This window comes from Linepithema humile, chromosome 6, assembly GCF_040581485.1.
Source record: "Linepithema humile isolate Giens D197 chromosome 6, Lhum_UNIL_v1.0, whole genome shotgun sequence".
NCBI classification, from domain to species: Eukaryota; Metazoa; Arthropoda; class Insecta; order Hymenoptera; family Formicidae; genus Linepithema; species Linepithema humile.
The window spans coordinates 10,288,703-10,316,347 of record NC_090133.1 but is presented as its reverse complement, the minus strand read 5'-3'; the positions used below and the strand labels follow the sequence as shown (position 1 = coordinate 10,316,347).

The window sequence follows — 27,645 nt, the reverse complement described above, 5'->3', positions numbered from 1 at the left end:
TATGTAAAAGCTTGTGCTCTCGGCTTTAGTCCGTGGGCGACACACATCGACACGGTGTCAGACACGGTGCTTTCCAACAATGACACGCCACGGCACGATTCGACGTAGCAGAAGAGCATAGTCGAACATATAAGGCCGGAGCACAGACTTTTGCATAAAGCATAACGCATAAGCATAAGGAAATTGATTGGTCCATTTCCTTATGCATTTGCTTATGCTTATATATAGACCAATCAATTTCCTTATGCTTATGCATTACGCATTATGTAAAAGCTTGTGCTCTTGGCTATAGCGTTTTCGATTATACAGGATTTGAACGACCCAAGATTGGTTAATGACGTCATTGCAACCTCTCCACCAATGAAAGACTTGCATTTATAGTAAAATAGTGATTGATCAACCCTAGATCGTTCAAACCCCGTTTATTCGAAAACGCTAATAGAGTCTAGTTCATGGCTGCCAATTTTTGGAATGGCATTCTAGAGAATTTTCATTTTATTTAGTTGCAAAATATATTTATACTCATCGCGATCGTAAACAATAATTAATGATGGTTATGTTGATTTGTACGTACTTTAAATATGCCAATATGCTCCTGGTACGCCAATTTTTCAATTAATTGAACTTACTATATATCATGGGAAAACATAAGCAGACTCTAGCGATCTAGTTCAGAACTAAACGCGTTCCATCAAATATCTAAGCACGGTGTTTGACCGTGTCACACAGTGTCGATCTGTGTCTCCTAGATGGAAAGCTCCCAAAAAGGTATGCTGTATGGTACCCGTTTATTAAAAAAAATTAATTATTATTTCTTGAAAAATCAATAAAAGAATAAAGTATATTTACATATCTCTATACATTAAAGATGTAATTATAAAATGTAAAACAATTATGTAATATATTTTAAAAGATAAGCTGAGGTATATGATAGATAAACTGAAAAAGGGTAGAAGATGTTGAAATAATGATTTCAACGCATTTTTATGTAAATAAAAATAAATATTTTATTTGGCACAAATTGTAAAGAATACCGACATTTGTTGCAAAGAAAAGTGCTCAAAACCTTACCAGTATTCATAAAACAAAATATATTTTTGATAATTTGCAAACAATTTCTAATAATATAAAAATATGAAAAAATATATTAATGCATTTATAAACTAAAAATATTACTAATTACATCGCTGACTACGTTTACCACAGATGTCTATACTAGTACTAGACATGGACATAGGAATATAGGGACGGAGCGTAAACTTGGTTGATAGACGAGGGGAGTGAAGCCAAAATGCGGGGGGGTCCGCCATGATACTGTGCCTGAATCTGATTGGTTATCGTTATACGTATGCTGTTGTTATTATACACTAGGTAATGCATTTCGTCTAAGTCGAGTTATCAAACATGTTCTGTCAAAGAATTTTTCTTCAAAGTGGACAGAGCAAATACGAGCTGTACTTGGGATAGATGATGAATTTATTTCCAAAATATCTAACCACAATGTACGAGTTTTAGAATCTTTGGGAAAACTAAGAAAAAAAAAACAATATTTTTAACAACTTATACTCTTAAAATAAAATATATAATATTATTTTAAACATATAATATTAACTTTAATATAAATAAATAATTTCAATACCTGTGAAATGTTATTTTTACATTATTTCTGCTATTACTTTGTTTCCAATTTTGATAGTCGGATCTATTTTTACAAGACTGTACAAAACACTGCACCATTTTTTATATTCACAAAATATATTTAAAATAACAATTTTAATTAATGTTTTTTCTTGATATAACTTCAAATGCTCATTATATCTGCCCAAATTGCATAATATTTTTGCGTCGAATAATGACCAATTGCACTTGCGTCAAATAGTAGTTAATCAAAAATGTGCACAGTTTACCTCGTCCCCTTCCTTCAGTGATTTTCCTCTCGCGACGTTACACTCCGACCCTATATTCCTATGTCCATGCACACTGGAAGTCACACGATACTTACATCGCGCTTGCGCAAACTAATAGCCAATCAAATTTAGGCACACTTTATCTCGTCGCACCGTCCCGCAGTAGCTTCCCCCCCGCAACGATATGCTCGGTCCCTATATTCCTATGTCTATGGTACTAGATCGCTAACTTTAGGCTTTGACGTATGGAAAAACTGAGGCTGGCAGGATTTCCGGTTTCGGCCATGACACCCTACAACAAAATGGCCGCTCAACAACTGGTCAACAACTGCTCAACAACTGCTCGGCATCTTTCAAGAATTTTTACAATATTATCAATTTGTATCACCACGCCGGGTATCACATGTGCATACGCACGTACAGATATAAGGCCATCACACACAAAATGACATAACTGCACATGCATAGCATAAGACCGTCTCGACCAATGAACATGCTATGTAAATCAATATGGCACCTTTATGCTAGATGTTCATTGGTCGAGACGGTCTTATGCTATGCATATGCAGTTATGTCATTTTGTGTGTGAGAGCCTATACACATTACACACGCATTGTCGCCATTTTGTGTAGGGTGTCATGGCCGAAACCGGAAATCCTGCCGGCCTCAGCTCTTTTGACGAAGTTAGCGATCTAGTACTAGTATAGACATCTGTGACGTTTACACGTCAACCTTAATCGGGTTTAGTAACATCCTAGAGTCCCTATATATAGAGTCTAGCCACTCGATTAGTTTTGGAAAAACATGGCGGCGGTATATGCATAGACGCATCTTGTGTTTACCATATTTATTTATTTTGGAATAAAACTTTCATTGACTACACCTTATTCGACTACAAATTGATAGTATTAATAAAAGCAGAGTGAAGCCTATAAAAGTAAGTACAATTATTTGGTATATGGTTGCTAAAATAAAATATCTAAGAATAATGACATTATAAAGAAATAGGATTTGTCATAAAAATTGTAATTCTAACCTCACATTGTTTTTAATAGTTTTATTTACAATAAGTTTTATTTATAATAAGTTTTATTTAAATGAGTTTTATTTATTATTGTGATACAAACATTATTGTGATACTGAATATATAAGTAATAATAATATATACTGTAATGATATGATTTTAAGTATTATTAGTTAATTTTTCTTTATTTTTTAATTAAAAATTTCTAGAAAAAAATAATATTAATTGTTATTAATTTTCTTGTTCTATTTTTTTTTTCAAATTATTATACTTTCTATAAGAATTCCTATTGGTTCCGCCATGTTTTTCCAAACTTTGTTTCGACCAATAAAAATAAACACAAGCGTGGCCAGACTTTATATATAGGGACTCTAGTAACATCCGTAGTTATGAAACTGGCCAATCACAGTTATTCCTCTGAAAAAATGGAATGACTGTGATTGGTCAGAATTGATAGAATTATGGCTCCTGCACACAGGATGCGACAATGCTTATCGCGCATAAGCAATGAACAATCTAGAAACTTTTTAGTTTTGGTTCTGCATACATTTTGATATACGTGAAGTTAGTTGTTGCAGGTATATTTGTTTGTATCGGTTATTGAGATTTGTACTGATTTTAACAAGTTGTCAATAATTTAAAGCAAAAGGTATGTTTGAAGCGATTTTTCTGTGCCAATTGTGTTTAATTAGATTTTGTGCTCTTTCTGTTTACATTTGTTTAAAATTCTAACCTAAACAAATATGATTGCTTTTAAAAGGATCCACGCATTGTTGTAATTAATATCAAAATATAAAAAGTAAAGTTTCTAGTAACATGGTATGATCAGAATTATTTTCTTGTAAATTAAAACAGAAAATAAAATAGGCGAACGAGCCAACAGTAGTTTGTGCAGTAATACTTATATTCAGGAATGTTTACACATGTTTCGATCATTTAAAAGTCATCTTTAGTATACGAGGTCATATTAATTTATAATTTTTAATTAATTTTTATATTTATGTAATAATAATACAGTAAATAAACTGCGAATCTAATTAATATGCAACTAGAGAAGTTGTTTTTTCTGCTTTTTGAAAATACATTAACAAATAAATGATAAACATGATAAGATTGATTGAATTTCTTATTCTGTTTGAATTTTTCAACATCTTGCATTTTCTAGTGACCAAACTTCAGTTTCACATATTTTATTTGTCTCTTACAATTGACATATTTATGGAGAATTGCATGTCTGATGCAATAATCTTGTGATAAATGATACCTTAAGAAAAGTAAGTCAAATAATAGTTCTAATTTAAATTTTCTGTTTATTTATTGGATTGATATCATTGTAATCTTTTAATCTTAATGAAGATGACTTCATCATACATTAGAACATTTGTAATTGAAATTTATCATAAATATAAGTTTAGCACAGTTAGCCAGCTTTGACTCTCAAACTTGAATACATTGTTATTTAAATTGTTAAATTAATTGAGCCTAAATTTTATAATTTATTATATATCGTTGTTACAGTGTGACGTGTAGAGTGCCACAAGGACTAAAGAATTTGATACCACCTCTTATAGTTCAATAAAGATCATGGAGAAGTCACAGAAAATGCCGAAAGTGGCGAAGGTTAAAAATAAGGCGCCTGCGGAAATACAAATCACCGCTGAGCAACTGCTGCGTGAAGCTAAAGAGCGTGACTTGGAGATCCTACCGCCGCCGCCAAAACAAAAGATCTCGGATCCACATGAGCTTGCTGATTATCAACACCGCAAGCGTAAAGCATTTGAGGACATTATTCGTAAGAATCGCATGATTATCACCAATTGGATGAAATATGCTCAATGGGAGGAGAGTCAAAAGCAGATTCAACGGGCGAGATCCATTTATGAACGAGCGTTGGAAGTGGACCATCGGAATATAGCACTATGGCTTAAGTACACTGAGATGGAGATGCGCAACCGGCAGGTGAATCACGCCAGGAATCTATGGGATCGTGCAGTTACTTTGCTCCCGCGGGCCAATCAATTCTGGTACAAGTACACGTACATGGAGGAAACTTTGGAGAATATTGCCGGCGCGCGTCAAGTATTTGAGCGATGGATGGAGTGGGAACCAGACGAGCAAGCCTGGCAAACGTATATTAAATTTGAGCTGCGCTATAAGGAAACTGAGCGGGCTCGACAAATTTATGAGCGCTTTGTGATGGTTCATCCCGACGTGAAACACTGGATAAAGTACGCACGCTTCGAAGAATCGTATGGATTCATCAGGGGCGCGCGAGCCGTGTACGAACGAGCCGTGAATTTTTACGGGGACGAAGGTCTAGATGAGAAGTTATTCCTGGCCTTCGCCAAATTCGAGGAAGGCCAGCGGGAACACGATCGGGCCCGAATAATCTACAAGTATGCTTTGGACCACATACCGAAGAGTAACACTCAAGAAATTTACAAGGCGTACACGATTCACGAGAAGAAGTATGGCGATCGTTCGGGCATCGAGGATGTCATAGTTAGCAAAAGGAAGCATCAGTACGAGCAAGAAGTGAAGGAGAATCCCTCAAACTACGATGCGTGGTTTGATTACTTGAGATTGGTGGAATCCGAGGGTAACGTCGACGTGATTCGCGAGACGTACGAGCGAGCGATCGCCAACGTGCCGCCCACGAAAGAGAAGCAATTTTGGCGAAGATACATCTATTTGTGGATTAAGTACGCTCTTTTTGAGGAACTGGAGGCCAAGGATGTCGAGCGATGCCGGCAAGTGTACAAGGTATGCTTGGAGCTCATACCGCATAAGCGTTTTACCTTTTCGAAGATCTGGCTGCTCTACGCTAACTTTGAGATACGACAGAAGAATTTGGGCAAGGCGAGAAAAATGTTGGGTTTAGCTTTGGGAATCTGCCCAACGGATAAGCTGTATCGAGGATACATTGATTTGGAAATACAGCTGGTGGAGTTTGATCGGTGTCGCAAGCTGTACGAGAAGTTTCTCGAATTCGGCTCGGAGAACTGCACCACGTGGATGCGTTTCGCCGAATTGGAGACGCGACTGGGCGAGATCGAGCGAGCTCGAGCGATATACGAGTTCGCCGTTGCACGACCGAGGCTGGACATGCCAGAGCTGTTGTGGAAATCGTATATCGACTTCGAGATTGCTCAGGGCGAAACAGAGAACGCCCGACAGCTGTTCGAGCGACTGCTAGAACGTACTTTGCATGTCAAAGTCTGGATAGCGTATGCCAAGTTTGAGCTGTTGAATCCGCAACTGGAGGATAGCCCTGATAATGTCATATTAGCGAGGCGTATCTTTGAACGTGGAAATGATGCGTTGAGATCCAGCGGGGACACCGAGAGTCGCGTATTGCTGTTGGAAGCTTGGAAAGACTTCGAGAGCGAGAAAGGCACTTCTGAAACTGTTGCCAAGATCACGGATAAGATGCCGCGCAGAGTGAAGAAGAAGCGTCGCGTTGTCGATGAAGACGGCAACGACGACGGCTGGGAAGAAGTCTACGACTTTGTATTTCCAGAAGATGAAGCGCAGAGGCCGAATCTGAAGTTCTTGGCCTCCGCGAAAGCTTGGAAGGACAGTTTAAATACATGAATGAAAATTTTTTACCTAATCATATAAGTATTGTATTATAATTTGTATTATAAATAAATATAAATAAATGTAAAATTTATTTATTGCTTCTAGTCAGTAAGTTTGTATTAAATATATATTAAGCGTAGTATAAATATTGCAAGTGTGAGCGCAAATCAAGCTGTACCGCGTGGAACTTTATTGAATGTGTGTACACTTGAAACGATTAAAATTGTAAAAATGTTGAACAGTAACAGCATGTGGATGGCTACTATCAAATTGTATAAAAAATACCAAGGTAACCTTTACAAAATATTTCTGGAAACTAAAAACGAAATTTAGTAATGGATTATTAACAAAAATGAGACATATGATTTGAAATTAATATCAACTTGAATAAAATTATTTTTTTTCTTATAAAACAGCTTTACTATTATTTGAACTCGTAATCATGGCGCATTGATAATCAGATATAATACAGTGAAAGGTCTTTTACATTCTCCTTTCTTTGTTTTAAAGTAATAAATTATTAATTTTTAAAGTCACAACAGTAAAAGTATAATTAAACCGGATGGCTGACCACAAATGATAATAGCATACTTTAAATCCTATCTATGAATTATTCTCTAGCAATTATAAGTGAAAAATATATGAGAATCCTCACATACCATGCCTTGTACAAATTTGATAATCTTTGAAGGCAAAATCGATTTTATAATTATCAAATAAATTTCTCCACAAATTAAATCAAATATAAATAATATAATATTTCAAGAAAATAATACTTAAATACTTGATATTGACCAATTAATTAATTAAAATATAACTTATTGCGTGACATTACTCTCTGTTATACAAGAAAAATAAAGTTATGCATATTCAAAAACAATAGCAGCAAATTTGATTTCTGTTGGGTCAATTGCAAGTAACAGCATCTGATTTGTACGGTTCACGGTGTCTAAAAGACGGCTTAAAGACGTCATTAAGACGTCTTATGTCCCGATTTTGGATATGCTTGCTGTCTGGGAGGTTTCAAACAATTCTAAATACCTAAACTCTTGCAATTACAAATAGATGAAGGTCGACGAAGTGAAGTACAACGAAAAATAGATTTAAAAAATTGCGCATTTACATTAACCTCCTCATCACAGCGATGCAATCGCACACTGCCAGTGATCACAGACCACTGAAATACATACGACAGTAGTTCGAAAAGTTCTCGGCCTGACAAAGAAAATACATGATTTTTGGCAAAATTTTTTTTTATTTTTTAACATAGTCCCCTTTCAACTCAATACAATTATTTGAATAATATACTAACTTTTTTACACCATCTGTATAATACGATTTCTCTAAACCTTCAAAATAAGCATTAGTTCCATCGATTACTTCAGTATTTGAGAGACAAATCTTTCTCCAGCGAGCCGTTTCTTCATGTTTGGAAAGAGAAAAACGCGGGAACTAAATCTGGTGAATACGGTGCGTGCAATTCATACAATTTGCGACTGCAATTGAAGAAGTGTTCTATAGTATACGTGACGTAATACTATAGATTGGAGCATATTGGAGCGAGTAAGGGTGAAATCAGATGATACGAAAAAGAGCTGCGGAACGGAGAGTGCGTCATTGAGACAGCCAATCACAACTATTCTGTATGTTCTGCATTAGTTCTGTACGAAACTGGGCTGCGGAACTGCTGCGGAGTGAAGAGTACGTCACTAGAGTCGTTAATTCAAATACTTATATAAATATTTTTGTTATTAAATAATTAATAATGGCGTATTCAAACAATTTGGTTATGGCAGAAGAAATAAAAAGTACTTACATCCATTCTTAAATAATTAAAATACAAAGCAGGATCACTTGTTTCAAACAATTTAACAATTTAACAATTTTTTAAAATTTTTCAAATTTACTAAAGTATCTATGATCTTATTGGTCAATAACCTAGTAAACTTGTTTATTCTGTAATTTTCACTACATTGCATGATACACAATTGACCCCTGTGTGTAGGAGCCATCATACGGGCAATATAAACGAGCGGTAAGACAAAGAAAGGTAATGGGATTGTTTTGTCTCGTTTCTTCGCAAGCTTATTGAAAACCTCCATTTTTAATATACAGGGTATCCCAGACTTACCGTATCACCCGTTAATGGTAGATTCCTGAGGTCATTTGGAGACGAAAATCTTAATACCAAAATGTCGAGGCTACTATAGTATTGGAATGGAAAAGGCTTAAAGTTTACCAATCAGCTTGTCAGAATTTCGCGCGCTCAGGGACATCGCATCTCGAAAGAACCCTTGCACAACACTTTATGTAGCAAATTATACTTCGTACCGATAGTATTGATTTTCTCTCATGACATGAGAAACGTCATTTGTCAATGGCACGACTGCTTTGACAGTTCGACGCGCATCGTGTTTTAATACAATTTAGAATTTATTATCGTTAGTAAATTCGTCAGTATTGCGAACAATGTAAATAAAGTAAATAAAGTGAATAAGAGCTGAGTGAAGTAAATAAAACGTATTGAATAAAGTGTTGTGCAGGCAAGGGTTCTTTCGAGATGCGATGTCCCTGAGCGCGCAAAATTCTGACAAGCTGATTGGTAAACTTTAAGCCTTCGCCATTCAAATACTATAGTAGTAGTAGCCTCGACATTTTGGTATTAAGATTTTCGTCTCCAAATGACCTCAGGAATCTGCCATTAACGGGCACAGATGTCTATACTAGTACTAGATCGCTAACTTTAGACTTTGCATATGCAAAAACTGAGGCTGGCAGAATTTTCGGTTTCGGCCTTGACACCCTACAACAAAATGGCCGCTCCCGCTATTGCATGAAATGTACTAAAATATTTTTATTTTGTATTTTTTTTTATTTTTAATAAAATAACATTTTTTAATTCTAATATTTTAAAAAATATTTATAACATTTATAAAATAATAATAATTATATGTACAATTATATTTAATTATTATTATTTATTCTAATTATATGTACAATTTAGTGTTTATACAATTTACATTAATAAAATGTATATAATTTTATAATTTTAAACATTTTCATATTTTACAACATCATTTGCACAAAGGGCCCTTTCTACCAACGCAGACTAATTTAATATATATACTGCTTTAAAATATATTTATAATTTGTTGCCATACCTTAGAGTTTTTAATAAGTTTTCCAAAGAATGTATTTTTTCTTCTTTTCTTTTTAGCTTTTGCTTTAATGACTTGATCGTTCTCCACATTAACTTTTTCCGTGGACTCATTTCCTGCTTCTTCAATTTTAAAAGTGAATTGGCCATGACTTTTCTCGGTTTTCGCATGTTTATTTTGATGGTATCAGTAGCACTTGTACTCGGCGATGGAATTGAAAATGTTGAATTTTCTTCTCTTGGTTTCAATATACTTATTTTCCATGCAGTTGCTGGCATCACAGCAGATGCAGAAGCAGGAGTAGTATCAAACTCAATTGAAGAAGTCTTAATTGTTGTAACATCCTCAGGAATAGAATTAACGGTAGGAGCTGGAGTTTCACAAAATACCGAAGGTACAGCAAGATTTTTTAAACGTACGCCACTTGCATTAGGTCTTTCCATAAAATCTGTATCTATGAAATGAGCACTACAGATTAAATGATATTTTGTGGGTTCAAAACCGTCTCTTCCAATGGCATTCATCCACATTTTTAAAATGTCTGGACGATTCAATGGAAATCTGAAATATTTACATTTTTAACTGAAACATAATCTTCAAATATTACAAATCTCGAATTATAAATACATTTTACTTACCTAAATAAATGAAAACCATCTTTTGTAGTATTTTTGCATTTTGGAATGCAACAACTACTTGGCATCTTTCAAGAATTTTTACAATATTATCAATTTGTATCACCACGCCGGGTATCACATGTGCATACGCTGTAGTTAACCGACGTTGGAAAAAGTGGCCCCTAGTGCTCTTACTAGAAGTGGCCCCTAGTGCTCTAGTAAGAGCACTAGGGGCCACTGTTGGGGCATGCGACGCGAATAAACTCTTAGTTCAGTGCGCTGTGTCGGTATAACTATAGTTTAACGAATTTTTATTGAATATTAGTGACATCTATTAGACGACATAGGAAAAACGGGGATACAACATATTTTATTTGCGCGTGCTGTCCCTGGATGGCACTACTCATACTGGTACAATTTTTTACGAGAGTTTGCACACCCTGTTTAGGACTGATTTTGGGGGTCAGCATCTTGCGCGATGATTACGCTAAATTAGGTTTAGATCATATTGTTAGGTCGTTTAATTTGTACTAATTGACTGAAATACTCTTATATTATGGCTTCCTTGGTTGCGGATTACGGGACCTCCTCCGGTTCGGACAACGAGACGAGCGACGACATTTCAGATAATGCGTAAGTTTTTAGCGTTATGTCAAACAAGTCAAACTGTTCCTTGTGCGTGTTTTTCTATTTAGTGCTATTTCATAATCTAATCTAATTTTGCTCAAGAAAGACGAAAATCGTAAATATTTCCAATTTACAAAAGATTGTACGAAATCGTTTTATGAAATGAAAAATAATGGTTTTGACAGATCATGCAGATATAAAATTAGATACCCATTTTTAGATGCAGAGCACTGCATTTTAGATGTATTTTAGACGCAGAAGAGCTCTTTTATCAAAGACAACATGAATCTGAAAAAGATAAGCATTTACAAATTAATGAAATTGGATATATTATTTATATTAGAAGATGAAAATTTAATTAGTGACTTTTATACAATTAAATAGCTTAAGTTTATTCACATAATTAACATTTTTTCTATTGGAAAAGTGTAATTAGCATATATGTAAGAAATAAAACTTGTCTTATATCTAGCATCTATAATCTATCATTATAGCGTAAAGAAAAATATAAATATTTACTTAAACTCAGCAATTGTTATATACGTGCAGAATGCAGCTTGTTCTTTGTAATCTGATATTGCCTCACCATTAGCTTTAAGGATGCTCAAGAGTTGGAGAAGGAGAGCGAGGAAGAAGAATATGAGAAAGATGAGAATAGAGAGAACGGCGAACACATGAAATTGATTGAAACAGCAGCTTCCAAAGAAAAGCTTCCATTGCCTACGCCGGATTTCAATAGCGCACCTACGTTGCTGAGGACTTCCGTATTCTCGAATCCATTTGTGGAGGCGGAGCGAGCGAAAAGCGCGATCCTGGAGAAGCACGTGAAAATGACACCCACTCTGGATGACACAAAGATGATAAACGGCCGCAAGATCTGCTGGAATTATCGGAAGGGCCGTTGTCGTTTCGGTCACAATTGCACTTTCGCCCACGATTCGGACCTGCATCGCAGCGCAGCTGAAATGGAAGCCTTACGAGTTCCACAGGAGACGTTGGTCTGCCAAACTCGATACAACAACGGACAACAGCTGCAGCAGATGCTGTCGACTGCGAACGACGACGACAATGAAGTGGATCAAGAGAACAATCAGACGACAAACAAAAAGCGCAAGAAGAGGCCCGGCCTGAGCCAGTCCTTACTTCCAAGCAAAAGGGTCTTCAAACTGTACAAAGCGCAACAACAACAAACCAAAACCGTTGCTAGATGAATATTATTTGTTCGGTATAGCAGCAAGAAGGAAAATTGTCTTTTAGCCAAATTGTTTCACGCTCTTCGCAAGAACGCAAATCGAAAAGTACGCGCAATGAGCAATTTTACGAAGCATCGAAAAAGACGGCGCTTTAAAAATGTATCTTGTAGAAAATTTCTGCTGGTTGAAAGTTAGAAAAAAAAATTTTCGGAAGACGAGTTGAAAGAAATTTTAGAGGATAAAAAAAAATCATGAAGAAAATCACAGGGTAGAAGAGAAAATATCATTGCGAATAGTTTTCAATTTGCCTTTCTATTACGCTTCAGTTGAGAATCGTAATTCTACCTTTTTAAAAATGGCAGGATCGGAAGCCATTAGTGTACACCGAGAAGCTAACGAGCTCTCGCGTGTCTCACCTAAGATTTAGATTAATATTAAACGATTAAACGTTGAGTAGGAAAGCGATACAAGTATGAGAGAAAGAAAAAGATCAAATTCCGAGTTATGCTTCCAATGAACACACCTGCAATTTGTAAGATAAGAACTTTGTTCGAGAAACTTTTATCTCGCGTAAATTTGCAAAGGGTTACTCAATGTATAAAGCGCGCCAGTACGCGGGTTTCTCGAGACACGCGTAAAATGTCTTCTCGTTATCCTGTTTTCCCATATTTATTATTTACTAGATATTAGAGATACTTATGAGAGAAAACCAAATAATATATTACGGTACTATTGTAACGATAAGATAGACTGTATCGTAACAATATGTGAGAATCCATTTTGTGAAGAAATTTTTCGACGAAATTGGAGTAAACCTTGACACACATATAAAGACATCCTGTATATACAGGACGATCCGCGTCGAGCGCACCGTGCGATAACGGCACATTCTTGAGATCATTTTTAGATGAAAGTCCAAAATGTCGAGGCTGTAATAGTTTTTAAACGGCAAGCATTAAAAGCTGATCAATCAAGTCGCTCCGTATTCGCGCACTCAGGCACGGCACATCGCACAGTGATGAAGGCGTCTTCGGATATCGATCTGCTTTTATTTTTTATTATACGTAAAGTATTTAAAAACGAATTGATATCTGAAAGTATCCTCATTTTCGCGCGATATCTGAGCACACGAATTTGGAGCAACTCGATTGGATCAACTTTATACAAACGCTTCCCGTTTAAAAACTATTATATTCTCGACGTTTCGGATTTTCATCCCAAAACGATCTCAGAAATGTGTCGCTCAATGCGGGACACCCCGTGTATATATATATATATGTATCTGATAACGACACACTTCCATGCGCTTCTGTGAATTTAGGATTAAGTCGAGCTATTTACTTGATTATATCTCTTTTTTATGTAGTACATTTTTATTTTACATCTGCTTATGCGATCAATCGTGGTGAAATTCGATGCTGTTATTCAGATTTATTTATAATAATTTGTAAGTATTGTAATTGTTTTTTAAAACATCGAGAAAACGTGAAAAGTAATCGTAACACATTAACATAAAAGAATTAACGAATTGAGATTTTAGCCAACTATATCTACTTTAAGTGGTTGACGATTATTCACTAACACGCTGATTACGCTATTAAAGAAGAAAACAATACGTAACTACGATAAAAAATGTGTAATTTAAAAGGATCAGTTGGAAAGCGAAAGTTTATCTAAATATCATGTTGCCAATAAACGATTCAGCTGTGCTGAAATGTCTTGTTTAATTCAACACTTCGTTATCCATATTTACGAAATACGTGTAACAAGCTGATATTAAATAACAAATATAACGATTTGGGGCAATTAGTTTTCCGCTCATTGGCGAGAGGAGATCTCTCGACTTTTTTAACACACTTAGCGCACACGATTAATGCAGAAGATATTAAAGACCAGGGCTGCATTTATACTTTTGGAGGCCGCAACATCGTTATCAGACCTCAAAAGAACAAGTCTATTTCAGTTGATCGAATTCATACGCATTTTTTGTTAAATTTATTGAAGATAAAAGTCGACATGCATGATGCAAAAAGGCGAAATTTAATAAACACAATTACAAATTTTCCAGCGGCCTCTAGTTTTTATATTATGAATTTAATATTTAACAGTATTTTATTTTGCAACTAGGCTGTTTTTTATATTGCTATTTGTGAGGAGTAAGGTTTTAAAATAATGCGCCTTATGGTAAATGCGGCCGTGTTAGAGGCAAAACATAAGGCATGATAGGCACGTGACATATTTTTCTTTTTATTAGACGCTTATGGGTATAACATTCTGTTTTTCAGATCCATTATCTTTTATATTATTATCTACATAAACTGAGTGCATGTTGATCGCTATTGCATTCTCAATTGAAAATATAGATTTTCGCGTTTATACATTGACATATATATCCCTCGCCACGCACACAACGCACACAACGCACACACGCGCACACACATACACACATATATATATTTTCTGTTTCTTTTCTCTTCATTTCCGCAAATGAATGTTTCATAGGCACTTCGTCTCTAAACAGTGGCAAAATTTGTGAGTGATTGGTTTTGGCGCGTAGAAAATGCGAAAAACGACACATGTATAGATAAGCGTCATTACAAAATTTATCATAGTAAATTTTAGTCACGAGTTAAAATACGAAAGATTTGGTAATTCTTTTTTTTTCTTCTCTTTCATTTTTTCCAGCGAATCTCACCGTTCTTCACGATTATATCGATAATACATATTACAATTAATCACAGAAAGGGTGAATTCGACAAAAATAATCGCGCCATCATACACAATTGAATTCAATTACTTTTCTAGACAAGCGTCTATTAAGTACTAGAACATTCGATCGTCAAGGGTTCGCCGCAATTGTAATAACAAGTTATTATGCTATGCTCAATACCACAGTTTTTAAAATGAGTTATCGGCATAAATCGGTGTAAATTTGCTTAATTTTCTCGTGCCTCGACACTTTGACTGCCTCCGTCATCTGTGTTTGGCTGACGCATATATTTTCATTAAAGAGCACACTTTGCAACTTTCAGCTATGCGCTCATACTCGAAATTAGCTCGGCAGTCAAAGTATCAAAAGCATTTATTCATCAGTTGAACGAGACATGTACAAACTTCGAAAATGCGTGAATAAAATGATTGTAAGCAAATTTTTCAAGGCATCGTTACGAAATCGTAGCAGTTTCGCTTAAATCCAATTAAAAAACTTTGCGGCGAGCTTATTTAAGAATTTTAGAAATCTAAAACTTGAAGTTTTAATTAAGACACCAAAGGAGAGTGATTGCTACAAAAAGCATAGATCTCTGCGAACAACTCAGAATGAAGTCATGTATCAAAATTTTGCGAAACAATTGATCCTTTTTTCCCGGAGAATACGTACTTACAAATCTAGTCAAGTGCTAAAAATCTGATAATTTATCATAAAATCGCTAAAGCTTTGACATTGCATTGCAGTAGAGCTTACGTCGCGAAATACTATAATCATCAAAAGAATTTATAATTTCCCTTTTCTTTTCGATATGACACTAAATACACATTAAAGGGATATTTAATATATCTGAGTTCTCTTATATCTCAAATAGATTTGGCATTAGTTCGAAAAGGACTTTTTCCAGGACACGTGTATTCCCATTCCTGCGTTACAGATGCGTCGACAATTTTCTTTTCTTTTCTCTCTCTCTCTCTCTCTCTCTCTCTCTCTCTCTCTCTCTCTTTCTCGATTTGCTTGAGTTTCATAACATGCGTTATGCGCATCTCTCTATCACAATCGCTCTCTTGAACTTTCAAGAGTTGACGGACAATACTTGAAGTATGACGTTATATGTAGAATAAACTAGAGTAAAGTAAAGCGAAGTGTACAAATACAAATACTCAGTACGACAATAGACATCGTTTATTAAGTGGAGCTCTAATCAAAAATTCGCTAGAGCCTCGTTTCACCAACGTTCAACGAATCCGACAACTCCAACCGGTCGGTATTTCCGCTCTTTTTTTTTCCTTATTAGATTCTTTCGTAGAGTTCAAGTCGTGAGAAAAAATATTTAGAGTAAAAAGTTTATTGTTCAAAAATCTCCTTAGTGTGCGAGAGATTGATTCTCCGTGAAGAAAATTTTGCTGTATTTTTGTAAAAAACTTGTCAAGTGCGCTGGATTTTTTTTGGTCTAAGCTGGATCGTTGACGAAACTGGCCGTAGGATTCTATATAAAGATTTCTTAAGTACAACACGCACACCCGATTAAAAAATATATTGTTATTCATGTGAAATTTCAGAGATCTATCGATAGTTTTGCCGTCTATTCGACACTTAACTCGGATAATCCGTGCCGATATACTGATATCGTTAGGTCTGCGCTACAATTCGGGATTATGCGAGTGGATTTTTCAATAAACTTTATTCCTAGCTTCTCGCAGGTGTCTCAACATTACACACGTTCTACTTCATTCTTCCGCGGATTCTCATAAACTCTCATCCAGTCTCGAGGTCGGACCGATATTGCAAAATTTCAGCTCTTGGCTATCGCCGTTTACGTTACATCGCTCGGCGAATGTCGCCTTACCGTTCGTTAGACCGTTCTGGGCGCCATTCATGCTCTTGTTGCCGATCGTTTGCTGGCCATTCACGGCCGGACCCAACGCGACGCTGGCTTTGCTGTCGAGCCCGTTGCTTTGTTTCTCAGCTATTAGACCCTTTGAAATCGAAATATTGAAACCTGTACTCTCTGGGGATTGCATTGCAGCTGCAAAATAGAATATCGAACATTATTCTGATACAATGAGTTTCCGCGATCAATGGTTTCAGAGGCCATTGTTATTATTGATTGGAATATACGAATTGCAAATGATTCGGAATTTTAAACTTAAAGTCGAGTCACCGCTCAGACTTTTCAGTTACTTTTCCGGTTACAAGGGTCATATTAATGTAACAAAATGCAGACAGTTAAGGAACTTTAATAATCTGTGGCAGTACCGTTTAAATTATGGCAGTATTTATTAGTGCTGTTCCACTCCTCGCGCAAACTCAAATTGAACATGCTGTAGTCCGGGTTGCCGGTAACCTCCTTCTCGATTATCAGAAACTGCGGCAGGATGTTCTTCAGCTCGTTGCCAGTCAACGCCGTATACGTCTCGAGCAGCATCAAGCCGTGACATCTGCAAGGCGCGCGCCGTACGCGTCATTCAGAATGGCACGGTCAATTTACACGTCTCTCCCCTCCCCCCCTCCCCCTCTATTCCCCTTATTTGATAACGTTACCTGGGATGCGCCGGTTCTCTATAAATATCTAACTGGAAATACTGATTGTTGATGAGAAAGCACCGACGACGTTTGAAGATGGTGAAGTGCGAGTCGTCACGCTGGGCCAGCATGTTCAAGTAGTCCCGATGCGTCAATTGAGTTTTCACCTCGATCACCTGGCCGCATATCTTCGGCCGACGAATCGTGTGGATGTACGACCAGTGACCTTGAAGCAAATCGCATTGAAGTCGCGTCGCTAATCGAATCTTCTCGCGACGCAGAGAAGACGCGGAAACAGATAATTCGTCGTTGAAAGGATTTTCGAAACTTCCTTCCTCTCGCCATACCTTTCTGGCCGCGTTTGCGTAGGCGCGCCTGCATCTTGGGATTGTTACTTTGGAGATAGTTGTGCACGACGTCGAAGTCTTGGAAGGGCGGGAACTCACTGTCCGCCGGCAGCGGCGCCTTCACGAGGAACTTAACCTTGCGGCTGCTGGCGCGCAATCGATCGCCCGTGTCGATGCCCAGCTTCTGGCACACGCACTCGATCATCCGGCAGATCTTGGTCTCGAAGTCCTGCGAGTTGTCGATCACGTCGAAGTACGGATGGCCGACCCAGGCGGCCGCGGCCTTGTAATCCAGCTCGCGGGCGAGCTCGACGCCCTCCGAGCGGCACACGTGCTCGTCCGTCGAGTAGAAGTCCTCGGCCCCGTTCGCCGCGGAGACCATGTGGATTATTTGATTGTACCTGATCGACATGCGAGAGATGATGCAAACGCGCGGCTTCTCGATTTTTTTTCGATTTTTTTCTAATTTGATTTCCTCGAAAAAAAGTACACAACGTCGATCTTTCTCTGTGTAATTAATTTTACCTGTTGTCTCGCAGCTCAACGTTGTTCCAGCCATTGGAAGCCATCATCAGTTCCCACTTGTCTTTCGAGATGACTGAAAAGGATCCATTATTAACGCTTTGTCGATGAGAAACGAAGCTAATTTGATTAATTTAAGATATTACAATTTTTCGGCTCGAATTATTCAATATAAATTATTACAAACAAGCTGCAGAGCCAGAACTAGTTAAACATGCTCAGTTTATTACTTTTTATCATAATAAACAATAGACGTTTCGACCATTAGTGGTCATCTTCAGTACATGATTAAAAACAGTCTTATAGAATCCTATTACGAGAAATTCATCCCTTAAAATCGTTTCTTTTGAATAACATTTGAACGATGGTTGAAAACACTAATTTGATTATCTTGAAACTCACAAGCGGAGGCGTCCATCGCGCCACGATCACAGATAATCAGGCAATTCCTCGAGCAGCTCTCACCTAATTGGAAAAAAGTGTTCTCTATTTGTATCATCGTGCGCAGGAGATTCTCTTGAAATTTGAATGCTGCAACACACGCGTGAGAGAAAATGCGACATTACACAACGATAAATTCTCACTTATCTTAGTGTTATCCGGGAGGGGAGGGTTTTCGGGTGCGGATTTAAACGGCACTTAAAGCGCTAGCCTGAATAGATTTATCTTGACAAACGGGCGGATACGGTCTCAAGCTCCAAGGAAAACCTAGCTCGGTAAACATGTTGAAAATTACAATACAATGCAATACAGTACGTCGGTGAGTTCTAGAGTGTTTTAAGACCGAGACACATAAAAAATAAGGAAGAAAATAAAACGGTAACTACAAGAAGCGACTAATAAATAGGATCTGATTAAGGAATAAGAGAAAAAAAATGTACTCGATACTACGAATTGATTTATAAGAAATCAATGAAAGAAAGAAGTTAATGCAAGTGTATAATTTTTATCTAGTAACACATTATGTCTGTTCAATTGTTGAAAAAAATTTATAATAATTAAAATAACTTTAGCGTGTTAAACAATCTTTTTTTAAAGCGTACTTCGATATATTGAAGCTTTTTAATCATCAACTGTGCATTATTGATAAATTAGCGCAAAACAATTTGCGATTTGACAGATTTCTTGAAATCTTTTATCATATCTCGGGCCTCATTCTAGCGATAACTCACCCACGCCGGAATCAACCTCCAGAATTTCCGGCCATCTCGCCTCGCTCTCGCAAGAAGCTTCGCTCCTACGAACTGGACGCAAAGATTTCGCGATGCAAAAGATATTCCGCTAGAATGGATCTTTGGCGCACTTTGTCGTCGAGCAGTCCGGAAACTCTCGAGTCGAAAAAATGTCACGTTTCTCACTGTTGCGCACGGCAATCGAATCGCGAACAAAAATGTCAGGTTTCCCCTTAAAATAACTACACAAATTCGAAGAAATTCGTGAAACTTCGTCGAGAATTTGCGATATTTATTTTTACCAATATAGTACTCATTTTTCCAAACAGGATTACAAGAGATTTACGAATCAGTGAATGTATACCAGAGTCATCCTGAGATTCTAATTCCGCCGATGATGACGAAAAGTAACAAAAGTATGCGAGCCGCGCATTATCGCATTTCACAAGCGTCATCGATTTTTTCCCCCCAACTTGGCGACTGCATCTCCACAAAAGAATAACAGGATGGTAAACGATGAGAAGCGATAATAAATCGACGGATTTAGCTCGATTGGTCCTTCGGCTTGCGATAAACGCAAACATTAATCTGCTCAATTAACTATGAGCCGCGAAAAGCCGAGAACTTTTCTTTAAAAGTGTTAATATGTAATAATCCAAGTATCGCGAAAGCTGGAACTTTTGTTTGCAAGACAAATGTATCATTTTTACATAATACATGTCATCCTTGAGGATGACGTGTGAGAGTGTTTCATAAAATTGTCATTTTCGAAATAATATATTTTGCAATATTCGCAACGGTAAATGTATGCATAAAAATAAGCGCAGGGAAGCCTGACATTCGTGTTTATTCGTATCCGTTCAAGGGCGAGCTGATTAAAGCCGCGCGATCGTCTTACGTAAAGACTGAATAAAAATGCGAGCGATTGTTTCGCGAACGATGAGCGCTCGCGTAACCAAATGTTATTTTAACTCGAAAACCCTTTCAGTCTTTGCGTACAATAAGTACTCCGTGTAAAAACGTTTTAAGAACTCTCAGCGTCGTGATAAAAAATCGATGAAACGAAAAAAAAAGAGTCGGGAAAAAAATATTCGGCGACTGAATAGAATATTCTCTTGGCGCGAGTGTCAAGTTATTCGAAGAAAAGATGGTAGCGAGAATATTAAAAATAAAACCGGCACAAGAGTGCAAAACTCTTTAAAGCTCTTTTTAATAATTAATGTTAAAAAAGAGGAAATAAAATGGTGATAATAAAATTTCACCCAATCAGAGCGCGAATAAAATCTTATGCGCGACACATCACGAGAGGCCAAGCTTAGCAGAAGCCAAGAATTTTGACGTTACGCAATCGGATGTTATTGTGCTGTGCGCAAGCAGCTTGCGCGGTCCTCGAAAAGTGACATTATAATCGCTCTAGATGTAAAAAGGCATTTATTTTATAAAAGCGTTCCGTGAAACTGAAAACTTTCCGACATTTCCGTAAACAACACAAGAGATCGAGCTGGTTTTCTTTTTTCGCCATCACCGAATTAAAATGTACAAAGCTTTCTTCCGGTTGTCAAGCTCTCAGAACTTTTCCACCCGATGTTCGCGCTCACGATTGCAACGGTTGACGCAATCCGTTGCGTTTCCGGCGCAATATTTACGTGCTCTATTCGAGGTCGACGAGAAATAATGACACCTTGTCTCTCACGTTTACTTGGAAACGCAAGAGACGACGGATCGATAGAGAAATGGGAAAATCCAAACATTGCGTTAATAAAATGTTAATTTCCATCAGCACTTCAGGATCTGGCCATCAGGATATTAAATGTCCCAGGATCGTCGCCGATTGATCAGTTAAATTTTCTTTCCGTTGTTTATCACGCCGAGCGATTTCACAAGCGACTTCAACTCGCTTCGCGACGAGAATAGAAAATTATTTTTATGAGAACGCGCCTATCGATCTTCTTTTAATTTTTGTATACCTGTGCCAGTAGAAATTAAAATTATATTCTATTCCTTCGATCCTTGCTTTGCACTCATTGGACCGTTATTGGAGGGAAAATTGCTTCTTTTTCTGTTCATTGGAACATTATTTTCGATACTTAAATGTCAATCCTTTCGGAATGGGAGCTTTCGAAACAAAATAACTTGTACAAGATTTTGTTTTCCAAGAGAATTCAAAATAGCGAATCCAATATGGCGGATCAAATTTCAAAAATTAGTCCGATTATAGTGAAACTCGGTTTTCGAAATCGCTGAACCCAAGTGTCACTTTAGAATTTCGAAATTCTATTAATTATATCGAGCTACCTCAAAAAACGACCTAAAATCGAGTTTCATGATAATTCGACTATTTAAAAAAAATTCGTTCCACCATATAATCGCCATTTTGAATTTCGAAAGTCTAAGAAACCTTGGAAACTCCACAAAACCGAGTTTCAATCCGATTATTTTTGTCGAAATTTGGTCCGTTATATTAGTTCCGTCATTTTGAATCTCAGATTTGAGCAAAGCGTCAACAGATACCCTAAAAAATAAAAGCGAGTGTCCGTCCGAAAAGGATTAAATTGCTGAACAATTTCGCGGCAAATAACACTTGAATCACGGTTTCAACGCGTAATAAACGTATGTGAGCTACTGAGAGTCGAAAGTCCCGCGAAAGTGTAGGGAAGGAGGATGCAACAGCGATCTGCACAGACTTACCCTCTTCGGCGTTCAGGTCTGAAAACTTGATGCCGCCGCTGAAATGGAAAAAAGCAAACAACAAATATGAGACGATTGCATATAGAAGACGCGCGCTGTAACGCGTGAGTTTATATTAATCGAGTTTAATCGAACGTTTGCCACGCGATGACGCTAGCACGGTATTGGCTGTCTTCGTGGCTGCAATTGCAGCAGCGACAAAGGAGCTTCCATTGCGCGCACTGCCGCATCGCAAATTGTCTCTAATGTTTTTTAAACGTCTCACTGTCAACGCTACATCGGTATTCCTCGATTGTTTGATCGATAAAATTAGTAATCAATGAAAGAACGCGTGCACACGACGCAACGAAAGTTGAAGGCACGCATTCAGAATGCACTTCATCAGCCGAAAACTGCGGCGAGATTTCGACTGTGTCGGCGCGCAAATATCGTTGTAAGCGCATTCCGAATACGTCAAACTTGCATTGTAAGTGCGATGAAATCTTAGCCGACCGCGCAGAAAGGGACGAGTGATGATCGCGTTGATCGAGTTGCGTGCTCTGTCCTGTTTTACGAAAGAGAAATAAGTGAAATATATTCAATTGAGCGAAATATATTTTCCTCTCTTTTCGACACTGTTTCGCGATACTTCTGCGCATTTTCATCGGTCGAAAGAGTGCACTCTCGGATTGATACGAAAAGGAGAACCGTAATCGTCCGAGCGTGACTCTCGTATCGACCCTTTTTTTTTTGCTTTTTCTTCTTTTTTTTTTGTTTTGTTAAGTTTGTGATCGTATAATTGCATACCTGAGCAGCACGGTCGCTGTCTCGGGGACACGGAACACCTGAAAAAGAAGACAACCACCGCTCTATCGAATCCAGAACGAAGGGTGGGAGCACCCCGAGACTAATTCGCGTTTTTTTTTTCATTTTCCTCTCTACTCGAAATTTTTCTTGAGCCGTGGAGCTCAATTCGCAGCAAGCCGCGAGTTTACAATTACATCTCGATGATTACTGATGTAAATATATTTTCTTTAAAAACTAATATATAAGTAAATATATATATATACATCAAGAATGAGATTTTACACAGTTCAATAATTTTCTTTTTAAGTATCTTGTACGCTCACTGTACAACTTATGATCTGAGAGAAAGAGAAAGAGAGAGAGAGAGAGAGAGAGAGAGAGAGAGAGAGAGAAATAGTTGGAGAGAAAAAAAAGAAAAAGAGAGCCGCGGGAAAAAGCCAAGGCATGCCGTAATTTTATCCGTGATTCGAATTGGCGACAATTAAACGATTTCTTGAAGGATACAGTGCACTTTACGCAAAATAATAATCATCCTCGCGGTTGTGTTACTGAGAAACAATGCTGTGCAAATTCAGGCGTTATAAAGGCGTATCTGATCAAATCCGAGTCTCGATTCATGAAATCGAGCGTGTGCTGCACGAAGAGAAAAGCGAATTAAGGAAAACTCTCGACGAATATGTCGGTTCCCTCTCTTTCTTCCTTTGCGAAGAGCTCTCTTGTGACAAAATTCCAAGGATTCTGCCTACCTTCCAGCCCATGTTCTCGAAGAAGGTGCACAGCCTGGTCTGCCCGGTCGTTTTGCCGCCGCACGGTCCTGCAATCACAAGCGGGCATGAATAATTCGTTCTCCCATTTTTCGCATCGCGAAATTGCGGATTGAAATCGAAATGTGCGTCGGATATTGCTGCGTAACGAAACTTCTGCCCCGCGATACCCTGCTATCTCCTCCTCCGCTCTTTTATCGCATACGTTTTAATAAACGACGGCCGTGCGAAACGATAGACGGCAATGAGAGATAAATTGAATGTAATTGGCGCGCGCCGACACCGGCTGTTAACCCGACGCGCGACGTAAGAGAGTCACAATAGCGAGAATGAATTAGCCGTTTGGTCCTGGTGACGAGGCTTCGAAATAAATTGGACGATTGTGTCACGTGTCGAGCTTCGAGTTTCTCTCCTTGTGCCAGATCGCATCAGAAGATAGCTTCGCCCGCCAAAAGATAACACGTCACTAACGATAAACCGACACCAGAACGCAATAGAATCGAGGGAAAGTAATGCGCCGTCGATGAGTAATTGACTTCCGGTGTCTGATTCTCGAGAAAAAGAGGATAGATTATTGGGGTGAAACGGGAAGAAAATAACCATGACTCAGGCGAAACGAATGCCCGAATGACGTCTAAAAAAACGATCACGGGGTCGGTTCTTGCGTATTCCAAACATTGAACAAGCCAATAACGTCTGAGTCTTGTAACAAAATTAGAGAAAAGTACGATAAAAGTGCGAAGAGTTGCAATTTTTCTGTTTCAATCATTTTATCGACAAAATAATTCGAATTTTACTCGAAAATACTAAAAAAAAACCACTATAATTTTCAACATCACATGCGTATTTATGAAAATTGTCGCCGATCTTTTTGCACTCCCCCGATTTTGTCCAGGAAAATAATACATACAATTTTACGATACGCTGGTTCCTTTTTCGCGCGCCACCCGATATAACGGCCGCGTGTGTCCCTGCATACCGCGTGGAATCGATCGACACCCGCGTGGACTGCGATACGTCGCAAAACGCGAGGGAAACGGCAGAATTCGCACATTGCTACGCAACGTACGCGTCCCGTTTAATCCGGGAGATCGTGCCGCGAAAGGGAAGACGAGCGGTGGTTGGCGCACCACGTGCTCGTTACGTCGAGCGAGATGAACGCCTGCAAAACATGTTCTCGCGCAAAGTAGAATTCCAATCTGTTTTCTCGTGTTCGTAATCGCGAGCACGAATGCTGTAAGAGTGATCACCGGCGGTCGCTTGACGCGCAAATTTCCTTCCTGTAGCGAAAGGTTTTAAAGAGAAGCCTGCTTCGGCCACGTGCCTGTTACATAAACACAAAAAACGAAAAGGAAAATGACATAATTCTAAAAGTGTCTTCCGATAAAGCGCGTACTGATACCGCGATGTAATCTCGCTAAAGTACTTGCTTTTTCATTTTTTTTTTTTCACCGCGACTTGATTAGTGGATATCGAAGAGATTTGAAATCATCGTGATTGCGCGCTTTTTTGTCGAACCAATCTTTGCACTTTATTATTGCATATATTTCTAAACAGATGTAATTGCAACTGGTTTCCGTTGAATCGAAATTTACGCAAAAATAATCCTTAACTGCGACAATTGAAACGCTTTATCCTGAATATTGCGTGAATCGATTTATTTAATCGAATATATAAATCTTTAAACTATTTTACGAAGACATTTACACAAACAAATATATGCAATACCATTACCGATTTTATTTTAAACTTATTTTCTCTGTCTAAACCGAAGCTACAAAATTATTAAAAAAGACAATCAATGTTGATACACTTTCTCCCCCTCTCTCTCTCTCTCGCTCTCTCTTGCAGCATATTTACCCCTACGAGCTACGTGCTCTTTCGCTCCAAGTATCTCCAAGTAACATCCGAAAATCCAGCCGAAATGGACTTGACGAATTACGCGCTCGTTCTATTCTCGCTTCAAGAAGCTTATGCAAATAACATGAGAAAGAATACATTACGTACCTCCGGTCAGCACAAGCTTGTACACGCGTTTTTGATCCATCGCGCGGTTCTATTTCCGCTCCGAGCTGAATACGTCGCGAATCCTCCGCTTCTCAACGATGACACGCCGTACTTCTCCGAGGGAGGTTTCCGGCCAGGTGATGCGCGAACGAGTGTGCGAAACTCCGAGACGGCGATACTCAGCACTACATAAATGTCTGGTGGTGCCCCTCGAGTCGGCGCGTACTCGGCCGCGTGCTTGGACGATGCATGGAAACGATGACGACGAAAGTGCTGTCGAGGAAATCGATGATCGACACCGCCTGACTCACGATCCTCCTCTTTCACGGGCGTCTGTCCCTCCCAGACGGGAAGATATACGGTGTCACGATTTTCGCGCGAGTCAACGCAACAAAACGTGATACATTCACCTCGCTTGGTTGTTCGGGAGCCTCTGAAGACGTGAGTTCCGCAGCTGGTCGCAACGAGTCGCGCCAAGTCACGTGCGCTTCCCCCGAACCGGAAACGACACCGCGACGGCGGAGCACCAAATTCAAATCTGCCCTTCCGTTGTCGTGAGCGAAAAAAAAAATCGCAAATCGACAATTGTCAATCGCGAAAACAATCTTCGCAATTTTCGCGTCAGTGCTTCTCGCAAAAAAGTTGAATCTTTCTCCGCACAATTTTCTACGGTGCTCCACATTCGTGATATCTGAAGTTAGGCCATAGTGTGCAATTAATAGGCGTCATCTAGCGTTAGCGTAACTAAATTTCGGCTACTCAATGTCGCGCTATGTTACCGCTAGATGCTATCCGCCAACTGCATCTTAGCGCGATTCGAGTAAAATCGCACGTATTATTGTACGCGTTGTCTAATGGAAAAATGTCAATGTAAGGAATGACATGGCTGCGCCAAATCTATTTTCCTTGTATCTATGACATCTCGAGATTTCCTCAATTTCTGCCACAATTGCACAATTTTTGAACATGTTGCGTTTGCAAATCTTGTTAAACTTCTACCAGATCTCTGCCAACTTTACGTCGTTATAAATAGAGCAAATTCTGTATTTTAGTTCTGTTCTTCTATTAAAAAAAAAAACTTTCTGCAAATATTTTGCAAAAATTATTCTCGATAAACTTGGCTGTTCTCAATGAGATTACATGAATGTATTTAAAAATCTTTTAGAGAATTTTTCCCAAAAGTATATTTATAGTTTTGTCCGTCACAATTACGATTCTCGTCAAGCTAATGTCACTTTTTTTTATATTCACAATATGAAAAGTGGAACTTACCAAAATAACGTCGCTTTCGATCCGCATCTATAAGCGAAGAAGTATATCAGCGCACCAATTTCTTCGCTCAAAATTAGAGAATTATCTGCGACAGTTGTTGTCTTTATATGACTGTTGTATGCATCTCCCCACATCGTCAATGTTCAAACTTTGGAAAATACCTGGATGAAAAAAAGTAGCATTTTTATCGCTTCGGTTCGTGCAACTGCAATAAAAGTGTTGTCCTTGCAGATAGCACGTTTATTTTGACCTTCTCTGAAATAATACGAAAGTATGAAATACATTTAAGAGTGAAACATTCTTTTCATGTACTTTTTTTCTTTTTTGTTAAATTATACCATTAACAGTGGCAATGTGTAAACGAACATTTCGCGATTTTTGAATAACTCTTTACGTTTACTTGACAAATACGTGTGCATGATTAATGTTTACTGACAAAAATCGATAAAAAATATTGGTTTCTGCTCAATTTTCTTTTGAAAAGCCTCGAAGATTGTAACTAAACATTATCCTACCTTAAAAAGGCAGTTGTTGTTGACTTTTGAAGCCTCTTGTCATCGCGTTATCGATCGGTTTGACTATCGCGAAGTTTGTATTGATGATTTTGTTTATTATCAATCATTGTTGGTATAGAGATGATTGCGTTTGACAGCTTTATTTTAACAGCTGTTTGACAAGTTTAAAGTGTTTAAACAGATACAATTAAACGGATACAAAAAGAAAAAAAGACGCGCGTATATGTCCTA

General features: G+C 38.0%; 4 protein-coding genes across 8 annotated transcripts; 2 read left to right on the top strand and 2 right to left on the bottom strand.

Moving 5' to 3' along the window:
- The first annotated feature begins 3,441 nt into the window (after positions 1–3,441).
- crn (pre-mRNA splicing factor crn) lies at positions 3,442–6,758 on the top strand. 2 transcript variants are annotated; one of them, XM_012360779.2, is made up of 3 exons: positions 3,455–3,580; positions 4,097–4,205; positions 4,450–6,758. In XM_012360779.2, exon 3 carries the CDS (start codon positions 4,516–4,518, stop codon positions 6,523–6,525), a length of 2,010 nt encoding a protein of 669 aa, XP_012216202.1. In that variant the 5' UTR covers positions 3,455–3,580; positions 4,097–4,205; positions 4,450–4,515; the 3' UTR covers positions 6,526–6,758. The 2 variants fall into 2 exon arrangements, with proteins under 2 accessions (XP_012216193.1, XP_012216202.1); XM_012360770.2 differs by lacking the exon at positions 4,097–4,205 and having other exon boundaries at positions 3,442–3,580.
- Positions 6,759–9,471: 2,713 nt separating this feature from the next.
- On the bottom strand, positions 9,472–10,487 carry LOC105668420 (THAP domain-containing protein 1-like). The gene is made up of 2 exons (XM_012360805.2): positions 10,310–10,487; positions 9,472–10,232 (listed from the first exon to the last, which is right to left on the bottom strand). The coding sequence occupies exons 1-2, from the start codon at positions 10,372–10,374 to the stop codon at positions 9,656–9,658; spliced, it is 642 nt and encodes a 213-aa protein (XP_012216228.2). The 5' UTR covers positions 10,375–10,487; the 3' UTR covers positions 9,472–9,655.
- A 128-nt stretch (positions 10,488–10,615) lies between these two features.
- On the top strand, positions 10,616–13,904 carry LOC105668412 (uncharacterized). Its single transcript, XM_012360792.2, has 2 exons — positions 10,616–10,921; positions 11,508–13,904. Exons 1-2 carry the CDS (start codon positions 10,845–10,847, stop codon positions 12,124–12,126), a joined length of 696 nt encoding a protein of 231 aa, XP_012216215.1. The 5' UTR covers positions 10,616–10,844; the 3' UTR covers positions 12,127–13,904.
- A 429-nt stretch (positions 13,905–14,333) lies between these two features.
- On the bottom strand, positions 14,334–26,113 carry Ttd14 (TRPL translocation defect 14). Of its 4 annotated transcripts, none has more exons than XM_012360699.2 (10): positions 25,628–26,095; positions 23,603–23,670; positions 22,857–22,894; positions 22,071–22,108; positions 18,613–18,741; positions 18,214–18,286; positions 17,689–18,089; positions 17,360–17,567; positions 17,075–17,256; positions 14,334–16,844 (listed from the first exon to the last, which is right to left on the bottom strand). In XM_012360699.2, exons 1-10 carry the CDS (start codon positions 25,665–25,667, stop codon positions 16,564–16,566), a joined length of 1,458 nt encoding a protein of 485 aa, XP_012216122.1. In that variant the 5' UTR covers positions 25,668–26,095; the 3' UTR covers positions 14,334–16,563. The 4 variants fall into 4 exon arrangements, with proteins under 4 accessions (XP_012216122.1, XP_012216130.1, XP_067214229.1 ...); XM_067358129.1 differs by having other exon boundaries at positions 16,549–16,794; positions 25,628–26,113; XM_012360707.2 differs by lacking the exon at positions 22,857–22,894 and having other exon boundaries at positions 25,628–26,091.
- Between the last annotated feature and the right edge of the window lie 1,532 nt (positions 26,114–27,645).